At 39.8% G+C, this 23,072-nt stretch overlaps 1 protein-coding gene across 5 annotated transcripts in view; it reads right to left on the bottom strand.

The window, feature by feature from the left end:
- Ocrl (OCRL inositol polyphosphate-5-phosphatase) overlaps positions 1-23,072 on the bottom strand; it is a 65,740-nt gene that overhangs the window by 7,191 nt on the left and 35,477 nt on the right. For 2 of the 5 annotated variants that reach the window (XR_010046646.1, XR_010046648.1), the window contains exons 19-24: positions 14,231-14,254; positions 11,075-11,191; positions 10,200-10,284; positions 9,496-9,623; positions 8,588-8,699; positions 6,804-8,390 (exon numbers count right to left, since the gene is read on the bottom strand). Coding sequence is in view for 2 of the 5 variants with exons in the window: in XM_013142202.3 (XP_012997656.1) it covers positions 8,266-8,390; positions 8,588-8,699; positions 9,496-9,623; positions 10,200-10,284; positions 11,075-11,191; positions 14,231-14,254 (591 nt within the window). In the remaining 3 variants the exon portion in view is untranslated. Of the gene's footprint in view, positions 1-1,171; positions 1,715-6,024; positions 8,391-8,587; positions 8,700-9,495; positions 9,624-10,199; positions 10,285-11,074; positions 11,192-14,230; positions 14,255-23,072 lie in introns of those variants that run through there. The other 3 variants (XR_010046647.1, XM_013142202.3, XM_063246394.1) reach the window with 3 other exon arrangements.

The raw sequence follows: 23,072 nt of genomic DNA, 5'->3' as shown, positions 1-23,072 counted from the left end.
GTCCTCAAGGTCTGACACTTTCCTCACACTGATCAATTCTTATGTTCATATATTTAATATAATTTTTATCTCAAGGATTTGTTTGGCACCTTTCCAAGTACTCTATTTCTTTAATAAATATGATACCATGTTTTGAATGGTTTTGGTTAGCTCCTCTATTTTTTAGTTGATTCATCTTTAATAATCACATTGGTCAGTTTGTTAATTATTCCACTATGTTTGGTTATATCATTGCTAGCTTGCCGAGTTTCTTTGTTTTTTTCTTTAGTCATTTCGTAAAGTTCAGCTATTTAGTATTTATTTTCATCATCACTGGTGCCCACTGGATCTGCTTTGGGTTAACTGGGAGTCTTTGGAGGCATTTTTTGTGTTCCCATCTGTATGTGTGTTTGTGCACGCGTGTGTACATGCACTGAGGATTGAGGTCAAATAGAATGAAGAGACTTTGTTGTTGGTGTGAAGAGCTATTTATTTAGGTTCTGTTTTCCAGTGATGTGATCTTGGCTTTATTTGTCAAGAGGTATTGTCTACCACTTCAACCTATTCAGTTTAATTTAGTTGGACCCAGTTACTGTATTTTAAGGAGAGAATCCCTATCGGTTATTAAGTGTCCACAGATTCAACTGTACATCAATCCTGAACATTAAAACTTGTTTTGACAATTTTCCCTTTTACCAATTTTCCTGAAAGACTACTGTACTGCTATTAATGATTAGACTGCAATATGGAGGGGGGGAAGGGAAGAAGGAAAAGATGGGGTAAGTCAGTAAGGAGGGAGATAAATATCAGTAGATGAAAACCTGATAGGTCCGGTTCTGTTGGAGTTACTTTCACAGTTGGAGTAGAGGCTAATGTTGAGGAGGTTTGAGAGAATATTTATGGAAGTGAGGGGAGAGATACAGAGGAAGGGAAGTATAATTAATGAAGAAAGCTGTGAGGTTGTCAGACTCTGTTAATATATTTATAGTTAGGTGGTTTTGCTGTCATTTTGAGACAGAGTCTCTATGTAGTCCAGGCTTGCCTCAAACTCTTGGCAATCCTCAGCCTCCCAAGTATTCCCAAGGGATTACAGGCATGTGCCACCACATCTAGCATTTGTTGGTAGTTTTGCTTTGGTCCTTTAAGCACAATTATGCTAAAGTTTGCCCCAACATTTTAAACAATGGTACCATTCAAGTAAAAACACTGGTCAATTTTTATTCTCTTTTACACATATACAGGTGCTATATGCCACATTAAAGTTGGAGTGGAAGAGAAGGAAGATATGGGTACAGGGAAAATCACGAAGACTGAGGAAAAAAAGAACAGGGAGGAAAGAAAGTTAAAAAGAAAAGAGAAAAAAAGACCAAGTAGAAAAAACCTTAAAAAATAAAAATCAAAGGGCCAGGGATGTAGCTCAGCAGCACAGCACCCACCTGGGAGGTGTGAGGCCCTGAGTTTGATTCCTAGGACCAATGAATGAATGAATAAATAAACAAAGCAAAAAACAAAATTACTAATAAAGAAGCAAGAGCTGGAGAAGAAGAAAAAACCAGATCAAGGAAACAAGGAATAAGAGCACAGTTTCCTGTTTCAGTCTCAGGCTAATTGCAGGCAGCTAAGCCAGTTTCTCCACTGTGGACTGCTTGTCTGGGAGTGGTGAGGGCTGTTGGTCTCTCTGGACTCTCTTTCTGCAAGCCATGTGTAGGGCATGGCTGACTACAGACCTTTGTCTCTGTCCCAAGAAGCAATAAGCACAATTAATTTGGGAAGGAGAGGGTGCAGTGTAGTTTGCTTAACACCTATTTCTCTGTCCCACCTTCTGCCAGGGACCTCTTCCTCTCACTCCCTTCACTGCAGGGCAAATCCCAGGGTCATCACCACGCTCCCCTCCAGAGGCCTTCTGTCCTGTACTATCACCAGAAGCCCTCTGGCTGGAGCTGTTTCTGTCCTTTCACCCTCAGACCTTTATGTCTCTGGTCCCTGTCTCAAGAGCTCTGCTTTCTGGTCTGTGGAACTTGGCGCAGTTCCCAGTCAGCAGAGGGCCTCCTTTCCCTATGTGGAGTGGGGGGTGGGGCCTGAGGGTGGGTAGATCATGTGTTCTCAGAGCTTTCTGGTGTTTGGGAAACAGAGTTTGCCTGCTCTGGTCAGATCCTGCCGAATCTCTTCCTCCCCCATGTCTCAGGGATATGATTTGTGGCTCCCTGCCAGAGAGATCTGTGCTGCTCTTAACTGCTGTAGTTCAGCCTCTTTGAGCCTGGGGTGGGGACTTCCCTTGATGCTGAACCGTGGGAGCTGGGCAGGATGCTGCAGTGACACAGTGTTCACTGAGTTTGGGAGGATGATAGGGGGAGGGAAGAGTCTGCTTTTGTGTTGTTGGCTCTCCCAGGTTGCAGTTTAGGCTTCCCTGAGACTCTAGCTCATTTAACTCCCAAATTGAATTTCCTTTTCTGGAAAGGGATATGTAGCAAACCTATCCCAGGAGTCTGGCTTCTGCATTGTAGCCTCTGTAGTCCAGGCTTGCCTCAAACTCACGGCAATCCTCAGCCTCCATGATCGGTCTTGATTTACTTCCATACCCCTAGAATCTTTGACAGTGCTGGGCATGGATGAAGGACTCCATGAGTACTTGCCAAATGAATGACTGATGATTGAAGACGCAAGGGGAGCGCTAATGGTTGATAGGGAAAGGTCTGGAGAGGGTGGGAGAAGGGCTGAAAAGTGGAGGTGGAACAGTTGGCTTTGGCAGGGAAGAGGAGCACTTATTTCTGAGATGGGTGGGCAAGGGGAGGGATAAGGAGAAACTAGAAACATTCTGATGTGCAGGGAAGGGCTCTAAAGGGGCCGCTTCTGCTGGAGGACCTCTTTAACACTTTCACAAATAAAAGCTATAGTCACCGGCTGAGAAGTAAGGGGAGCAGAAGGCAGATCTAGACCTGGAGGACAATGCAGGCTTTGAGGATAATACTGGTTACCATTTACTTCACACTTATGTACAGAAATTGTTCCAAGCCCTTTAAATGTGTTACTCTCCTGATAAACTCAAGGATTTTATAGGTAAATGGATGCAACTAGAGTCTAAACTCCTAAGTGAAATAAACCAGACCCACATGTGCAAGCATTGTATTGTCTCTCTAGTGTAAGAAACTGAAAAAGTTAAGACCCAAAATTTATAATAGATATTGTGAAAGGGAAAGAAACTCAAAACTAAAGAACACCCGGTATGGGGGAAATGATAAAAGGAAGAGGAAATATATATAACATAGCTAAGTTAATCATACTACTTATTTCTCTTAGTTCATTAAAATGGTTTGTTTATATTATTTGATCAATTATGCATGCCTATATATTATAATCTGAGCAACTCCTTTGAAGATAATATACAATATATTAACCATTGTCAATTTCCTATTTTTTCTCTTTAAAATTGAAAAAAATAAATGTATTATTCTCTTGATGATCATCTGAGGAAAAGTTTTATTACTTTTTGTTTGTTGGTTTGTTTTGGTCTTTTTGAGACAAATTCATGCTGGCCTGAACTCACTTTTGTAGCCTAGATTGGTCTTAACTCCTAGCAATCCTGCCTCAGCCTCCCAAGTGCTGGGATTACAGGTGAGCACCACCTTACCCAGATATAATTAAGATGTGGATTGGTATGGTCTGTGTGGCAGTTAAGGTGGAATGTCAATTTGGTTTTGGGATCCACCCAGGAGACTGGTTGAGCACACTTCTAGGTGTGTCTGGGTAAATTACAGCCTATGGTCTACGTCTGTTCCCTCGTCCCTTCCTCTGGCACTGCTCCCCTTCTCTGCTGGCTGCCATGAACTAAGTTTGCTCCACTATGCCCTTCCTCTGTGCTGCCTGCCTTGCAGCTAGCTTATCATGAACTGAATCCACTGAAACTGTGAGCTAAAATAAACCTCTTCTTTAAATTGTTAGGGGCCTTTTTCTAGTGATGGGAGAGCCAATAAAGTTTGCTTATGCTGTATGTATCTCAAAGTTTCAGGTACTGGAAGCTTAGCTCCCAGTGTGGCAATGTTGGAGTAGTGGGAACCTTAAAGAAGTGGAGCCCAGAAGACATTTGGATTACTGGCTATGCTACCTTCAGAAGGAATTCCTGTAGTTCTCATGGGACTTAAGTTCCAGTAACAATGGGCTACTACAAAGACAGCCATCTCGATCTCCTGCTTCTTGTGTTGCTGTGTGATTTATTCCTCCCATAGTTCTTCTGCCATGATGACAACTACTGTGCTGTGATATACGCAGAAGGTCCTTGCCAGAGATGAGCAGATGCTAGCCCCATGTCTTTTTTTTTAGACAAGGTCTTATGATGCAGCCCAGGCTGGTCTTCAACTTGCAGGGATTCTCCTGCCTTGTCTTCTCAGTACTGGGATTATGGGCCTGGGCCATCATGCCCAGCCAAGGCCCTATACTTTTAAACAAACCTCTTTTCTGTGTTAAGTATCCAGTCTCAAGGGCTTTTGTTATAGCAAACAAAATGGAACAAGATATGGCTATACCTTACATACCCATGATTTTCATCAATTATATCTCAATAAAGCTGGGGAAAAGATGTAGAAATCAAAGCATAGAAAGGTCAATTAACTTTCATCCAAGATAATATATCTGAGAAGTAGCAGAGCTGTGATCTGAACTCAGGCAGTCTGTCTGTTGGAGCCCATGTAAAAAATACTTGCAGTTCCCTGTCTCCCTGGTCACCATGGGGCAGGTATGTGAGGGTCAGAAAGAGAGGAAGAGAACTGCACGATGACACATGGCTGGTCTAGGGAAAGTCAGCTAGAATGCTGTGACAGAAAGTTAACAAACGGCTCTCTCCAGCATTTCATGATTCCACAGTTGCAGTGTGTGGCTTTGGATTATTAGACAATACCAAGAGCCAACTTCTTCAATTTGCCTTGTCATCAGAAAGGTCCTAGTGGGTCTCCTGTACCAGAAGCCCAGTATCTGGGAGTGCACTTTCCTAACTGCAGCAAAGGATGGCCACTTTGCCTGCTGCAGTGTAAAAACTGCTTGTGTCAGACTCCATGAGTGGGGGTGCATGGGGGTTATACTCAAACGGAAACACTTACTTCTGCCAAGCCTTTGGGTGGAGATAGAAAAACTATTCCTGACAACACTGAGTCAGCACATTCATCAGTCCAGCTTATAGCTGCAAGAAACTGGAAGAGGGCCCTGGTTGAGAAAAAAACTTCCAGCTGAGGCCTCTTCAGTCTCATAGGGAATGGAATCAAAATCTACAACTTCTCAATATAGTTGGGGAACAAAAGAACCTTGCTCAGATCAGAGGTACATCCTCTTAACGGTTACAGAGTTCAAATTGGAGCCTCTCCCCACAAAGTACACTTATGTACTCCTTGCCCTAAGAAGTAATAAAAGTTCAAAACTGGTTTTCAAGTTGTAAAATAGTGTGAAAAGAGGCCATTTGGGAATCATGGCTAACCTACTGAGATTATGTCAGTAATTACATCTGGGTCCTCCCCAAATATGTATGTTAGGATTTGTCAGACTTCTGGGGCTGGAGGGATCATAATCTGAGAGTGTGACATTTATACGCATAAAGGACAAACATCCAGCCAGATGCCGTGATGTGTGCCTGTAGTCTAGCTACTGGGGGTGGGGGGCTGAGACTGGAGCTTAAGGCCAGCCTTGGGCAATGTAACAAGTCAGAGTCTCAAAAACAAAAAAACAAAAACAATCAATATCCCTTCCTCTAATGAAGCCATTGTGTTGTCTGTACCTTTAGCATTAAAATAAAGATACTTGGGTTGCCTATGAAATTATGTGAGTTCTTCATTAGCAATACATGACTTCTCATTTAGGAGGGCAAATACAGTGAACATTCTCAGTCCTGAAGATCAAACCCAAGGCTTTGTACATAGTCCTCCACCACTGATCCGTGCCTCCAGTCTGAGAATTCTTATATTTCCCTGTGAGGCAGGTGATGACAATATAGGCATAGCTGTTGAGAACTACAGCAAAGTTAAGCAGCATCCAGTGACATACGCTCCCTCATCAGCTCTCAGCTGACTTTTCACACAACATTTATTCAGAAAAAATTGCAATAAATTATAATAAAAAAAATGACATGAAATACAGAATCCCACTAGCAGCTTTGCTTAGTGACCAAGAGAAATATAACAACCACAGAATAAAAATCAGAAAACGGTAAAAGAGAGACTAATGCAGTGTCACCCATGGGTCTGAACCATTTCTTCTCTAAAATGGTAGGTGTAGAGGACTCTGCTCCTACCAACTGGATCTGAAAACCTTAATTCTGATGAACTATGAAACAGCACGTTGGAAGATGCAGGAATTAGTGGCTGGGGTGCTGGGGGCAGGCATGGTGGGTAAGCAGATGTTTTATGTCTGGTCTCTGTCTTGTCCCCCCTAACTAGAGATTGTCTAAAACCCTCAACCCTGTATACATCACAAGATGAGCTGGGCAAAGGCTGAGGCAGTAAACCATCATGGTTCTTTGACTTGATGAAGTAAGACAGGGCACTGTGTGCATGCTGCACAGGGGCTTTACTAATCATATCTTTGGTCACCCAAGACACCAAGTTGTCAAGATACTAGAAAATGGACCCAGGGAAGGCATTTTCTGTGCTACAACCCTGCCCCAGCTATTATCTCCTTCTCTGGCCTAACAGATACAGAACTTCTGCATTCCATACTCCACTAGCTAAGTCCACCACCAGCCCCTACCTAGTAGATCCTCAGCTACTTGGCATACGTAATGTGATGACTAGTTCTCTATCTCCCAATCAAGAAAGGACTTAACCAGTACATCACAGGATACATACCTTTTCTTCCCCAGGGAACTCAACTTTCAAGAGACAGGGGAGCTGTAGAACCATTCAGTGGTAGAGTGGAGTATCCCCTGGCCCTCTCCTTGGATGGGTTAGAAGAGTCATGGAATCAGTGCCTAGGACAGCACAGTCTGTACATGATGCTCCTTGTATCTTATGTTACCACGCAAGAATGAATCAACTTTAGTGAAAGAAAACCATGGGAAGCCAGTTCTGCAGTCAGTGGCTGGTGGCTTGTCAACCAACAAATTATATTTTTTAAAAGGCTGTCCCACAAAGCTTGAATAAATGAAAAAGCTCAGAGGGTCCTCTTGAGTGGGAGAGGTAAGGTGTGTAGCTGGTCCCACTGACCAGTCTTTCTTACGCAACACTGGACAGAGATTGGGGGCCAAGTGGAATCTCTGTATCCTTCACTTGAAGGAGCTGGGTGAGGGGTCCAGACAGAGTCAGCTCTGCTGAGGGAGGGGGGACTATCTGTCCTTTGGTACGTCAGAAGATTGGAGAATGGGTTCTCACGGTCATCCTCAACACTCTTACTGAGGGAGGTGCAATAACTCCAAAGGGGCCTGCTTGAAGTACACAGACTCCCTTGTTTACTGCGGTATAAGTGTTGCTCTGAAGGCAGACTTCTAAGTGGGGATGGGTCTTCTAATATCCAGGCTTGATCCTCATGTAAAATGTGAATCATAATAGGAAGAGAGAGCAGGAAGCATACTCTGTCAAACATGAACACTTATATTCTTAAAATACTCAAAGTGCTTCCATTTTAAGTGTGATTCTCTTATACTGACACGATGCCGTCTTTATACTTCCTAAAGTTAGTTAGTAAATGTGATCTGAGACAAGAACATACGGTCCCACCTGGAGTAGATCCAGGAAAAGGCCAATGTTACAGTGACATACAGATGCCACTGTAGTAGAAATGCATGAATGCATGAACGACCACAGGTGGACAGTGAACTCACTGTTGAGGATACCCAAGGAGTCAGTCTTACCCAGGATTCCTTCAAAGTGATAGAATGAGTGGAGTACAGTGCAAAGGAGTGATGGGAAGAAAGTGGGTCCAAAGTGCTTTGTACAAAGGGCTGAAAACAAGTCTTGAGCAATACCAAGTAGTGTTTTTAGGGCTAGAATGTGAAAATCTCACAATGAAGGCCTGGGGTACCAAGGACAGCTATGACAACTTGGCAGAAGGCAACAAATACATCCTTAGGTAAAGGAGTATAAATACCTCTTTGCCTTATAAAGAGAAAACATCAAAATATGGTAACTTTGGCTTGGCAGTATAAGTCTACAAGTATTCTGCTGTGGAGGATATGGCGAAGGAGGGATTTTGTAACACTAAAAGAACTTGAGATTCCACAATAGACCTTTCCTGTGGCATTACTCTTCCAATCATTCTGACATAATTGGAGCCCAAGATCTTCCTCTTCTAGAATCTCAGAGAAGAAAACACTTAGTCTTCATCACTTCCGAGCAGAAATCCCAGAAGGAACTGGATGGCACGCTGGCGGTCACTTGATGTCGGTCTTGCCATAAGGTTTGGCGGAGGCCTTAGGAGAAGACTGGTGAAGAGAGTAGCTAGAGGGTGAGAGAAAGAAACGAGGATGTTTCTTAGACATGATCTAAGCAAACGCTCAGGGTTGGTGGGGTCAGAGGAGCAGGATAGGAGGAGGAAAGTGTCTGCTACATGCCTGACAAGGTATACATTGTACACCATCCCACTATTATAGGTCATCCCACACCCCTATGTAGCCATTCTGATAAAGTACCCTTACCGATCATGTTAGCACTGACGTTGTTGTATTCAGAAAACTTCAAGAGTTCTCGAAGGAATGCCATCAGGTAACGGAAAACATTTCTATGGCATCTTGGAAGCTGGGAAATGATCTGTTTTTTAAAGATGGACAGTGAAGAAAATGGAAGAAGAATTTACAGCTGCCAAAATAGTAATTCATATAATTCTAACTTTACAGACCCCATTCATGTCTCACTTACCTCTATTGCCTCTATCATTCATGACCAACATAATACTTGCCAAATTATAACTCTGAAGAAAGGTCATATTACTTAGTCCCTGTCTATTCACTAACGATGCCATGCAGACATCAACAGACACAGATATAGACACACACACACACACACACACACACACACACACACTTTCACAAGGTACAAATAAAATAAAATAAAGTAAAAAAGAAGGAAGATCTTAATCTGTTCTCCCCTTTCCTCAGATAGGTAGCTAAGGCATTTGCCAAGGTGAATGGTTTTTTCTACTGTCATTCAGCATCAACTGGATCTCCTCCCAGTACTCACTAGTCTGATTCACAAGTAGTCTCAGCTATTGTCAATCAAAATCATTTCAAGATTAAAAACACACCAAGAACAAAAAAACCAAAACTCCCAAATGTTAGCCACCCCGGTCTTACCTCAGGCTAGAGGTATCCACCCCACTATGTTTTAGGTAAACAGAGATAGGCCAACTGGGAAAAGGTGACAAATATAACAGCAAACAATATAGCCTAAAACTCAAGGAGCTCAACTCTCAATGCTGGTGTCCTAACATTTAGATCTATTAGATCTATCCTACTACATAGCTGGCTGGCTATCTGGCTTTGTAAAACTGATGATTTCTCTGTAGAAGAACCTGCCCCAAACATATCCTCAGATCAATAAAACTTACCTGTCGGCAGATCCTAGGATCATGAGCAGAGTCAAGACATCGTTGATACAGCTCGTAACAGATGACTGGTTCTGGCAGGGCTTCCAGGAAAATGAGCAGTGCTTCAGCCACAGAGTGATTACTGCCAGCTGAATCACCTTATGTCAAGGGAAAGGGCTCCAGAAGAGAGACCACACACTTGATTGGCTCCTTTCCTGCCAGAAGGGCTTTTTCTTTTATTTGGGCACAATGATCCTAACTGGGGTTTGATATTTTATTGGTCCAAGCACTCTGCAGCTGAATTGTTGTTAGAGAATTGGTCAAAGTCGTTTGTAAGGTTGGCCCAACTTTAGACTTGGGAATACAGCCTGAAGAGTGATAGCTCTTTCCTGATCAGAACTATACACTAGTTGCCAGTGGTTTCCATTCTTCTGCATAGTGGTAGTATATGTGGGGGTAGGGTGGCTTTCTGGCTGAAGGAGAACAGTACCAGTGGGATGGCTCCTAGGCTTCATGCTTACTAATAGTCACTGTTACGTACCCTTTGATTTCTTAGTAATAACAGCTTGAAAGGAACTGAGAAACAACTAGATAGTCAGAAACTATCTTATAATAAAATACGATTGAAAAGAAAATAAATGTACAAATAAAAACCAAATGTAGATGGAAAGAAGAGTTTGGCCAAGTACCAATCCAGATTTCTAAACCCTGGGCCAAAAGGATACGGATTGTCTCTGGGATGCTGGTATCCAGACAGTCAATAATCTGCTGTAACTCTTCCTGCATTCCAGGGGTTTGGAACAGGTCCTCCTACCACAGAAGTCAGAATGAAGGCAACAAGGCAAGACAAATCACCACTTAAGTTCTAAAGTTTACTCAGGGGTTGGGACAATCACGGAGGTATGAAAATAACAGTTTTCCCTATATCATCTCTAATACATGTGACTATTTTAAACAAGAAAATGATCTTCGACAGCTTTAGCTTATTTATGATAAGGTAGGGAGATAGATGGCCAGATCAGGAAAGCAGGTATTCCACTTCAAGCCTCTCAACAAGACGGGTGAATGCAAACAGCGTGATCATGTTCAAATACCGACACGACTGAATGCTGGGAAAGGAGTAAATGCAGCTAATCCTTGCTTTCAAGCTATATTACTCTTCAGTAGGTAAGAAAATATCACCTTTCACTTTGGTTCAAGAAAGGTCTTGTTTGGGTAAATGCATTGAGGGTGGCTAGTGTTTTTGGAGGGATTTAAGACCAAATTAAAGAAATGGGCTTGAAGTTTACTTGGGCTTTAAAATCTGTATTGGCTCAATGACAGCATTATAGACTCAGGTACTCAGCTGTCCAGGAGGGTGCAGAACCAGGAAACAGGTATTCAGAGTCCTGGTGCTGGCTCTGACCACTTAAGACTGTGGTCTGGAGTAAATCACTTAGCTCGCAGCCTTTGACAGTCACATCTGAATAAGGATGCTTCTGTCTACCCAGGCAATCTGACAGTGCTGCTGTGGTCACGTGGGAAAGTTATAAGCATTATGCTGGTTCTCACAGGACTCGCACACTTTCTGAAGTTGTATGGAAGGTCTACTCTTACTTACCTGGTGACATGCATATTTGAATAAGTGATCTACTAAAAGCCAGATCTCCTTGGGGACCTGAAGTGGTCTCTCACTGGCACCTTCATCCAAGGGAACCATCTGTAGGACGGATTTTTCCTAGTACATGAAAATAGATGAGAATAAATGGGGTCTCAGAATAATCACTTAGCCTTCAAACACTTAAGTCTTCTTCATCTCTTAAGAGTTTTTGTTTTTTCTCACTGGGGTACACCTGGTCTGAAGGCACTCCACGTTGATCCTCACAGGTAAAGGATCACCTTTCTTCAATCATTAAGTATTTCATTCAGGTTTATGATGTTTATCATCTGGGTGAATTGTGTGGTTTCAATGTTTTTTTCAAGGAGAACATTGAGGACTAGTGCTTTAGTGATCCAACAATCCATATACCACCAGTGACTTATGGACTATTAAATTACAGTTGTCAAGACAGTACTTTGAGTGACCATGTGTATACTTAAGTTTCAATTTATTTTTAAATCACTCTTCCTTCAGGTTTTATCACAAATACTACTGTTTTCACTACTGCTTTAATTGAGCTTCTTTGGTTTTCAGGAATTAAAGACAACTCTCCACAAGACCCACACATGTCAGGGTTGATAGAAATTCAAATCCTAACGTATTGAAACTCATAAGCCTTAATATCCAATTAACAGTAAACTGAATACAGCATCTGAAGAGCCAGAAATCCCATGAAAAGTTTAAGGTCTAAAAGCAGGAGTCATTGTTTATAATAACTCAGCAAATATTTCTAGGGGCTTTTACTCTTTTTACCTACCTGTCTATCTCTTAGATTCTTTTGGAAGAATGCAAGAGAAAAATCCAGAAGTGACATAAATCAGATCAGTAACTAAATTTGAACTTTAAAGTGATTAGAGTATCAACTTTCATCCTTCAGCACTAAAAAAAACTACCTTGTTACCTTACATCTATGTAGTCAGTTATAAATTATATAAAAAGTTAGTTAAAATAGATTAAAAGGCACTTGAAGGCAGCTTTCAAAAATCCTAGTGGGGAAAACTGCCTGATTTTTGCATCTTCCTCCCTTCTCTACCTCCAGATCACACATTATGTATGTTCAACTTTAAGAAACTTATGCCTAACATTGTGCTACTTGTAAATTCCTTCCAAAACCACCAGCCATGTAGCTTCAAGGGAAAGAAAATAAACATTTCATTGTTTTCATCGAATCACATGTAATACAACAGTGCCAAGGTGTCTTTTATCCTATGTTTTTGAATAAGCACTGATGACCTTTTAAGCTACTGCGCCTTTCTAAGGGCAAAAGGAAGACAAGTGAGCATGGCAGCTGGTTACTGTTATATACATTTACATTTACTTTGCTTCCTTTGCCTGGAAGTCTATCACCTATAATTTCTGTTTACTATGGTTGTCAGAACGTCTGTTCGTGTTTCACCACTGACCTTTTTTTCATTCCAAGTATTAAATGCAGATATCCACACAATATCTGAGCCAAAACACTGTCCACATTGTACTCTGCTAACCTTCTGAACCAAATGCAACACATGTACAGATTCTTTAGTATATGCCTACAACCTTAACATACATAAATTATTCATTATAGATTCATGTGCTTTAAAAAAAAATCTGCCAGCCCAACTGCAGCTTTTCCTGTACTAATGCATTAAGGCAACACAAGGCAGTGTCTGGGATGAACAGACAGAACATATACTCTCTTAACAGGAAAGGGCTGGGAAGCAGTCTCAAAACAATGGTTTAAAAGGTTAATAAAATGTCAGTAGGTTATAAACACCACCCATTACCCATTTTCAGATTCATGTGAGATAATACTAAATGTCATACTTGGGTCTCTAAAATCCAGAGAAAGATATAATAAGGGAGAACAAAACAATGCTTTAAAAAATTCTACAAATTACTCAGAACTCTGATTTTCAAAGGGAAACTGAGATATTTTGCTTTCTTTCAACAAGGCACACTCCCTGCCTGCTACACCTGTACTTCATATCTTAGTGCTACTAACTAAAGCACAAAAACAGTGTAACACTCCTACCAGCAAAACGCCTTTGATTCCACCCAAAGGGGAGGTCCTACTACTGTACGAAAGTGTTATACAACATCTTCCAAGCCCAGGATCCTCCTCTGCTTGATACACTGTGTGGAGCTGAGCACATTCCAGTTGAAGATGCAGACGCTGTGAGGCATGGGAGAAGGGGCACCTCACTGGGCAGTCAGGAAACCTGGGTTCTAGCGTCACTGTATCTCATTCCCCTGCTGTCAGGGTTTCCTATATTTTTGGGCCTTGGTTGTCTGGTCTACTACAATGGAGAAAATAACCTTTCCCTGTCTGAAGGCAGAGCACGAGACCAGATGATTTCTCATGAGCTCGTATATCCTCACAATTCTATTCTATTATGCTCTCTTTCTGGACCTTAGCTGTGAATTATTTTAGTAATTAATCACCCTTATCAATGGCCCTGGATTACTCTCTTTTTTTTTGTCTTTTTCTTTTTTTTCGGTACTGGGGATTGAACTCAGGATCACACACTTGCAAGGCAGGCACTTATGCCGCTGAGCTAAATGCCCAGCCCCCCCCCCTCTGGATTACTCTTAATGCAACATAAATGTACTTCTTTTGGTTTTACTACCATTAGAAATGGGACAGCTAAGCAGCATCTTCCTTCAGCTTATAAGCTTTCAGGTGTATCAAGGCAACTCTGGGCTGGACGCGTAGCTCAGTGGTACAGCACTTTCCTAGCCTGCACAAGGCCCTGGGTTCTATCCCTGACCCTGTTACAAATGAACACCCACTCCCTAAACAAGAATAAACAAAACAACCATAAAAGAAGTCACTGTAGTTACTTGTTAATTCAAAAACACAATTCTGGTCAGGGGTGGAACTTACTTGCCCTGCACCACAAAAACAAACCCCACAACTCTGGAACCTTGAGCTGCACTGCTCTTATGAATTGAGTCTCAGTAACTTGACTGAGTAAACAGGCTTTGAACACCCTTAAAGACAGCTGGTAAGACTGTAGGGGATTCTCACCGAGTCAGAGGTCTCTAATATGGACATGCCTAGGGACAAATTTCAGGGACCACAGTTAAGTGTTAAGCAAACACATGGACACTCTCATAAGCACCAATGGATTGCATTACCTTTTCTAGGAAGCTGTCTTCTTCCTGAGAGCACAGCAGGAAAAAAAAGTCATTGATAGATAGAAAATGGTTAGAATTAATTTGCAGAATTAGAAACAGAACAGTATTAGAACTCACAAGGTTACTAGATACATACACTTTTAGGAGCTCTGACTTCTTAAATATGATTGCTAAACCTTGAACATACTCCCCACATACAAAGTTCTGTATTGTTCAGTTTATTAAGAGTATCACCCAGGAAATGTATGTCTTCAGGGCCAGACTGCTGTGCATCCTGCAAGCTGAGCTATGAAATGCCCACTGATGTCTGTTCCTGTCAGTCTGCTGATCGGTGTAGCTCCTTACCTGACCCCAATGTCATTGCAATGGAGGAATTTGCATTTGGTCCTAACAGTGGCAGCTGGAAGCAGGTGATACACTGCTCTCCTTTCCACAGCTACTCCTTTCATCCCAGCCAGCCTTCTAAGCATCGTCTCAGCTTCCTTTCTGTCTTCGCTTAATCACCACCCTCCAAAGAGCCCCAGAGTTCCTAGATTTGAAGGTTCTTCTGAAATTAATGAATTTTCTTTCAGACCATTGTGAATCATAAGATCCATCATTACTTTTATTTTCCTAGTAGGTATAAGATAAAAAAAAAAAAAGCATAGCATGGAAAAGGGAAGAAAGTAACTTCTGACTTTTCTCTGTCTTATATTCTATTATTACCATCTGGTGACAACCAGTTATAATAATTGCTACTTAAGGGACATCTGCCATATTCCAAGAACTGTACAAACTGCTTATATACAAAGTATGTCATTTAACCTGCACACAAGTACAAAGTAGTATCATTTTCATTTTACAGATGAAGAAACTGAGGCTCTGAGAGGATAAATGATTTGTCCAATGTCTTTGTTAGGTAGTAAAGGTCAGAAGCAGGATAGGAACCTAGGTCTGACTAAGTCCAGAGTCATTCTCACCCTGCTCACTTAGGACAGCAAAACTGCTTCTTGGATGGTGCGGCAGGAAAAGCTGTGACAATGTATTCTCCATAACAAGCTGAAGACAGTGAGAAACCTATTCACAAGAAGCATGGTTAACAGAAAGAGGACAGGCATTATGTTAGGCAGCCTCTGGTACAAATCTTCCTGCTGCATCTTGTTAATTCTCTGTAGACCTCAGGCAAGATACCAAACTCCTCATTGCCTAAGTTTCTTCATCTCTAAAACAGGGATAACAATATATACCTTATAGGCATAACGAAACAGTCTAACACCAAGGGGTGGTGGGGCCCACCTCCCCAGCAACTTCCTACTGGGTTCCTCCTGTTCATGCTACAGGCTGCTAAGAACTCAAGCATAAATTGCATGGCTTGGGTCTGTAGGTAAAAGGAGAAATCTCAGTGTCACTGCCTGATATGCATGAGAGCCAGAAGGAGGGACAAATATGTATTCTCTGACATTCCAAGTGGTAATGCTGAATGCATTTTCTCCCAACTATTGTTATATGTGGCAGTTAGGTTTTCTAAAATTATTATATTATAAATTAAACACGCTTTCATGTGTTTACTTAGGCTCTTAAAAACCACACGAAATAAAGCAATCAGGGTAATAGTTCTTTATAAAGTATAAATTATAATTTTGTAATTATAATTTGCTTTTTAATGTAAAGTTAATTTTGAGTGCCAAACATCTAATGTAATACAATTTTGGACTACAACCTTGCATAAAATTTAGGAGTACTTGTTAACAAAGAGAGAATTCCTCTGTCTGACAGACTTTATCTGTTTCTTCCTATGAAAACATAACACACAATATAAGTAAAAGTAGGTGGAAATGTTATATACTAACCTGTCAAACAAGGCCCTGAAAGAAGTTTTCTTTGAGTGATGACCATCTACCAATGCAAAGCACTGTGCTAAATACCTTTGGGGAGAGGGCAATAAGAAATGAGGATATACAAAGAAGAAAGATGTGGTTGGTCTCTCACCCTGGTTTGCAATTGATCTGGGGTACAGAGTCCCAGAATTCCTGGTCTGACATTGTTATAATTTTCATGTACAATTTCTCAATAAATGGTTATTAGCCCCAAAAGACTCATAGAATTTTTTTCCACACTGCTGGGGATAGAACCCAGGGTTTTGTGCATAGTATAGGTAAACATTCTACCACCGCAATTTAACCTGTCCCCCAATTCACAGGATTTTATATTTTAAAATACTGATAAACATATTAATCATGGGGTACTGGTACATACACATATTGCATTTTAATTCTTTCTTCTCCTACTCCTCCTTTCCCTCTATCCCCAGATTCCTTTCCCATCTCCACAAAGTCTGTTGCTCTGTTTCCTATCATCTTTTATTTTGCTCTGTAAATTAGTTATACTTTGGGTTTGTCATATAAGAGAAACCATGTGATATTTAACCTTCTCTGATTTATTTCATAGGATTGTAAAGGGTAGAGATAAAGAAGGTGAAAGAGGCAAGCAAGGCACAGTGATAGAGCCAAAGGCACAGATGAAGAGCAGGATAAGTCTGTGGGAAGATAAATAAAGAGAATGTGGAGAAAAATAGTGGGAAATAACCCTGACCCTGAAGAACAGGGTACGGAATTTGAATTGTATTCAGCTGACATGGGGGAGCTGCCGACTAACTTTAAGCAAGGAAGCAACAGACCCCAAAGCAGTACTACAGCAAGATCAATGTCAGCAGAAGAAATTGAAAGAAAGAGAAAAACACAGGTAAAGGGAAATATTAAAGACTAACAAGGCAGATCAAACAGGAGACAGCAAACACTTTAATACTGGGGGGAAATGTGTAAGTATTTTTAAAAAAGAAGAGGGATATGGCTCTAGGTCGAATCTCTGGCATGTGAAAATGCAGTTTTCTCAGTACCATTTATTAAGGAGGCTATCTTCCTTCCAATGAAGGTATTTGGCTCCTGTGTCAAAGACAAGGTAGCTGAGTGTGCTTATGGTTATTTCTGCACCTTCTAATCTGTTCTACTAATCCTCAAAGTCTGTTTTATTTTTGTTTGTTTTGTTTTGCCAATATCATGTTGCTTGGATCACTGCAGTTTTGTAGTATTTCAAATCAGGGATTGTGACACACACTGCTTGACTGCACAGGAAATATTAAAGAGAATGAACTGGGGTCATGTCTTATTAAAAAAACTTTTGCACAGCAAAAGGAACTATCAACAGAGTGAAGAAACAACCTATAGAATGTGAAAACATTTTACAGGTGCTTCTCAGACAAAGGACTAATACCAAGAATATAAAGAACTCAAACAATTAGATCCTCCAAATTTAAAGATCCAATCCAAAAATGGGCATCTGAAATGAACAGACATTTCTCAGATGAAGCAATAGAAAGAGCAAATAAAATACATGAAAAAAATTTTTGGCAGTTCTAGTCATTCAAGAAATGCAAATTAAAACAACAGTGAGATTCCATCTCACTCCAGAAAGAATGGTCATTATTAAGAAATCAACCAATAACAAATGTTACTGAGGCTACTGGTGAAAGTGTAGACTGGTGCAATCACTGTGGAGATCAGTATGAAGATTTCTCAAAAAAAAAAAAACGAAATTAGACGTTCCATTTGATCCAGCTATTCCTTTTCTAGGTATCTTCCTGAAACAGTAAACCATCATGCCACAGTGACTTATGCATATCCATGTTTATAGCAGTACAATTTATAATAGCAAAATCTTGAAAACATCCTATATGGCCATCAAAAGATGAATGGATAAAGAAAATGGAGTATTTATATACAGTGGAGTACTAAACTTGAGACATTTTTAGGTAAATGGATGCATGACCACAATCTTTTTTTTTTTGAGACAGGGTCTCACTTTGTAATGCAGACTGGCTTGCAATTTGTTATGTAGCCCAGGTTGACCTGGAACTCACAGTGATCCTTCTGCCTCAGCCTTCCAAGTGCTGCAATTACAGGCATGTGCCACTATGCCTGGCCTTGAGACCACAATTTTATGTGAAAGAAATCAAACACACAAGTTTAAATATCACATTGTTTCTGTTGTATGATAAACCCAAATGGTAAATAAGGAACAAAATGGAAGATAGATACTGGGAAGTAGGAAGAAGTTGTTCAAATGAGAAGAGGGACAAAGGAGGGGGAAAGGGCAAGGGAAGGATGGACAAAGGATTTAAAAAGAGAATATAAGGAAAAAAATGGAAACAGAGCATTTGTAAATGGGGAGAGGAATAAAGGTTAAAGTTAAGGGAGGGGAACGGGAAAAAAGAATTAAGATATATTATGTATGGGCACAAATTCCCCATGATGAATATGATAATTATGTATGACAAACATGTACTAATACAAAATTTATGGATAGGCTGGGGATGTAGAGCACTTGCCTAGCATGAGTGACATCCTGGGTTCTATCCCCAGCATTGAAAGAAAAAGAATGGATAGATAAATGAAAAAGAATGAAGAGAAAATTATCAAAAGAGAATAAAAATGATTTTAATTAAAAACAGATGCACATTATATTTAATAAACTGCTAATCTCAATTTCGAAAACAGAAGCATCACTTTACCTTCACTAATAAACAGCCTACTCCTAAGGTGCTCTTAAAGTTATTACCAATCACTGTTCAATGGACTTAAAAGGACAGAGATGCCACCCTTTGCAAAAGGCTATGTATCAATCTCACAAGAGGGACACAATTCAGAATTTCCCGTGGGACAACACTGGCATTGAGCAACTGCAACGCAAATCGTTGTTTATCCCAACATTTACTCTCAGAAGGCTGTTCCCGGCAGTGCATGCAGCCAAAATAATATAAAAGAGTTATTGAGGAAAGCAGAAAACTGGATGGAAATTTAAGTTCTCCAAAGATTTAGTTCACATGAAATACAGAGTAGAAACAAACCATATACCTAACAAGATTAAGAAATGAGTGGTTAGATCAGTAAGACAAATATTTAGTGAAAATATCACTAGGGACAAATTAATCATCAAGTTGTTATTTTTGTTATTTGAATTTTTGATATCCTAATAGATGTGCTCCCAAGCAAATACAGTTTCTCTACTATTTATCAAAAGTTTTCACCTCTTATTTATAACCAACCCTTACCCTGACCTAGCAGTTCAAGGCTGGTCTCCTTTCCATTAGATTGTTCTACAATCAAAAGCAGAATGTTTCTTCCAACATATCAATTTATGACATCATGCTGGCCCTCAAAGCCTTTTGAAGGTTCTAGATTCCCCCTAGCTCAAGCATAAACTCATCTGCTGACCTGAGACTTTGTATCACCAGCCCTTACCCTAACAAATCAGTTTTATATGCTTCTATCCTTAACCTTCACTATTTCCAAGGAAATCTTACAATTTTCCATATATGGTCTTTTCATTTTCATTTTATTCTTTATATTCAAGATGCCCCTTGTGCCTGAAAAAGCCTGTTAACCCAATATATGAATACTGTATATGTTTCTTAAGTACTTGGATTTAACTGAAACTACTTCTATGAGTAACCCCCAATCATTTTCTTAATTTGCTTTATTCATATGTACTAAACTTATTTCTAGGTCATGCTAATGTTACATGCATAAACATTAAAACCAAAATAGGCTGTTTCTGCCATTGGTGTTTTTATAGATATCAGCCAGTTATTCAATAAGCTTCAACAGCACATAAAGCCTTGAGTAAACAGCACATGAAAGGAAACTATTGTTAATACAAATTACCAACTCCAAAGTATTCATTTTAAATGATTTTCCAAAATACTTACCAAACACAGTGGACATTAGCCATTAAAGAAGGTTAATGTTCAGATGATCTCTAACCAAAGTCTCTAGGAGCCATGATTTAGGGCTTAGTCATATTGTACATGCAAGTATAGGAACCTCTGAATCCTCCATATACTTTATATCCAATGTTTAAAAATATTATTTGCTATTTAATATACTAGTTAGTAAAACAGGAAAAAAAACTATGGTAATTCTAGAAAGAATAAAGATAATTACAAACTATAGACTGTCATTTGCTTTCCACTTGAGCTAATCCCAACCATTATAAGAACAGGGGCTGGGGATTTAGCTCAGCAGCATAAGCGCCTGCTTTGCAAGCAGGCAGTTGTGAGTTCGATCCCCGGTACTGATAAAAAGGAAAAAGACAAAAAAAAAAAAAAGTAACAAAGTCACTGTTTGTGAGAAAAGTGAAAAGACAAAAAAAAAAAGTAACAAAGTCACTGTGAGAAAAGTAGGAAAATGTGTGGCACGATTTGTCTGAAACAGTTCATGTAGGGTAAGCACATGTATCAAGCTTACTTTTAGCTTTATCATAATTTTAGAGTATATAATATAATAGAGGCCATGTACCAATATTAATATATCATCTCATGGGATTTCAAATATCATCTTGGGTCTTGGGAAAAAAACCATGGAACATATATTAGACTTAAACACATATCTCAGGATGGACATGGTGGCACAAGCCTCCCAGCTCCTTGGGAAACTGAGACAGGAAGATCCCAAGTTTGATGCCAGCCTGGGAAATTTATTGAGATCCTGTCTCAAAAAATAAAATTAAAGATTGGGGATGTAGCTCAGTGCTTCTTTGGTTCAAACCTCAGTACTGAAAACAAAGAAATTTTGAAGGTCAAAATCAAGTCAGGATAGAGCTGAAAGATATTAAAAATGGCATATTGATTATTTTAGACTTCTTGTTTACTGCCTCCCGACTAATATAGATAATTTCCTCATCTGCTAGATATAGGAATTTAGTAACACTGAAACACAACTGGATGTGAGAATATAAATTTAAAGAAGCTGAGCAATTCTATAATCAAAAATTATCAGAGGTCTATTTTTTTAAACTTTGAATCACTTTGGTACAAAAGGATGATGGCTCTTTATAAAGTCAATTTTCCTAATGATCTTGACTTTGTATTATGGGCAAATGTGATGGGATTACCTGATAATATATTTTACATAAAATAAAAACCTTCTATGCTTGTGTGTTTCCTTTCAGACACTTCAAGAACATGAAAACAATTATGGAAAAGGTTATAAGTCTAACCTCTACTGACACTGACCAAAAATAAGTCAGGTTCCAGTTTACAGGAAATAAAAAGGGAAGAGAGAATATACAAGGGTAAGTTTAAAAATAACAAGAATCAACAATCAGGCAAACTTAGGAACTGGTTGACTGGACAAATATACTGTACTCTTAAAAGTCAATGGCATTAATGAAAAAGTAAAGAATTGTTCTATTCTGAAATAGACTAGAGCTGGGAGTGGTGATGCACCTGTAATCCTAGCACTCATGAGGCTGAGGAAGGAGGATCACTGTGAGTTTAAGGCCAGCCTAGGTTACATAGTAAATTCAAAGCTAGCCTGAACTACATAGTGAGACTCTGTCTCCAAAAATAAACAAGCAAACAAACAAACAGACGACAGAGACCTTAACAGCTGTACTGCATAAACCCAGATTGCATTTTGTTTTAAAGAAGCTATTCTTTGTATAACTGGAAAAATCTGAAAATGGACTATGTGTTTAATGATATTGCATTGTTTATATATAGACATTCCTCCTTTTTCTTAAGAGATGTAGGCTGAAGTGCTTTGTAGTAAAATGACAAGCTATATCGCTTAATTTCAAATGGTACAGAAGAAAGTGTGTAACTGTGTGTGTGCGTGTTTGCATGTATGTGCACGTGTGCGCATGCCTAAGGCATGGGGGTTCACTGCATTGTTCTTTAAATTTTTCTGTATATTTGACATTTTTTCAAAATAAAAGTTGGGACAAATAAAACTGGGAAGTGGTGTTTGGGATGAAGGGAAGAGGGCAGAAAAAATATCACTCTGAATGTATTCTAAATGACAAAACACTAAATTTGAAAGACAAGTATATCGTGACAGAAGAAAAAAAAATTATCATCAGAAACAGCAGGATGGCAGCATATGAGCTTTTGAAGAAAACAGTTCTGCCTCAAACAGAGGTAAAACAGTCATGACAGTTCTAGGGAAACAAAGTATGATTTCAATAAATAATGCTGGGACCAGACTGAAGTGTTTTAATCTGCTATGTTAATCTCAGCTAGAACAATTCCATGGCAACAGAACAGCTTCCCCTCAAGCCAGCCGCCAGCCTGCTCCTCTGCCTCTCCTCTAAATGAAACACTCACTTGCAGAGACGAGGCCAGAAGGATCACTGTGAATACTAATGGTAACTAGAATGCCTGGCTGCCATCTCATTTCATTTTCTTTGGTAAAAAACCAAGGGTATATGTTTGGAACTCAAAGAGGTCTGCCTACAAATCTAATAATATTTTCATTAGAAGAAAAGTTTTTAACAGTTGAACTTGATATTAAATTAACTTATGTTACTGAAAGTAATATGCATTTCCTTCATAAAGACATTCATACAACTTGGTTGTGGGGAGGACAGAGAAAAATCTCTTCCTTTCCTTTTTTGAGTCACATTAAGTAAGCATCAAGCTTTGAGATCCTTTATACTCACTGGGATGCTAATAAAATGCAGGCTCTTGGGCCCCACAATCAAATTCTGCTGCCAGAGGTGAGCAGGAGTTGGAACCTGTACTTGCAATAGGCACCAAACGTTCTGATGCAGTTACTCCAAGGTTCCATCCTAGCCGACACTTTTATAAGCAGCGCAGTTTTACTGTGATTAGCTGGAATATAGATAGCATAAGAAGGAATCCTGGCGTGGGAGCCAGATTTGCTGCTGCCAGTGAGTGATAGACTTGCCACTAACTTATTTAACTTTTGGCAAATTAGTGTCTCTATGCCTCAGTTTTCTCATATGCTTCATGAGAATAATACTGCCTGTTCCACTTACCATACATGTTAATTTATGTAGAAGGGTC

This window comes from Cavia porcellus, unplaced genomic scaffold (genome assembly GCF_034190915.1).
Source record: "Cavia porcellus strain 051 isolate PalLab524CR breed Dunkin Hartley unplaced genomic scaffold, mCavPor4.1 scaffold_3, whole genome shotgun sequence".
In the NCBI taxonomy this organism is placed as follows: Eukaryota; Metazoa; Chordata; class Mammalia; order Rodentia; family Caviidae; genus Cavia; species Cavia porcellus.
Note: the sequence above shows the minus strand (reverse complement) of the source record. Positions and strands in the feature narration are given on the sequence as shown.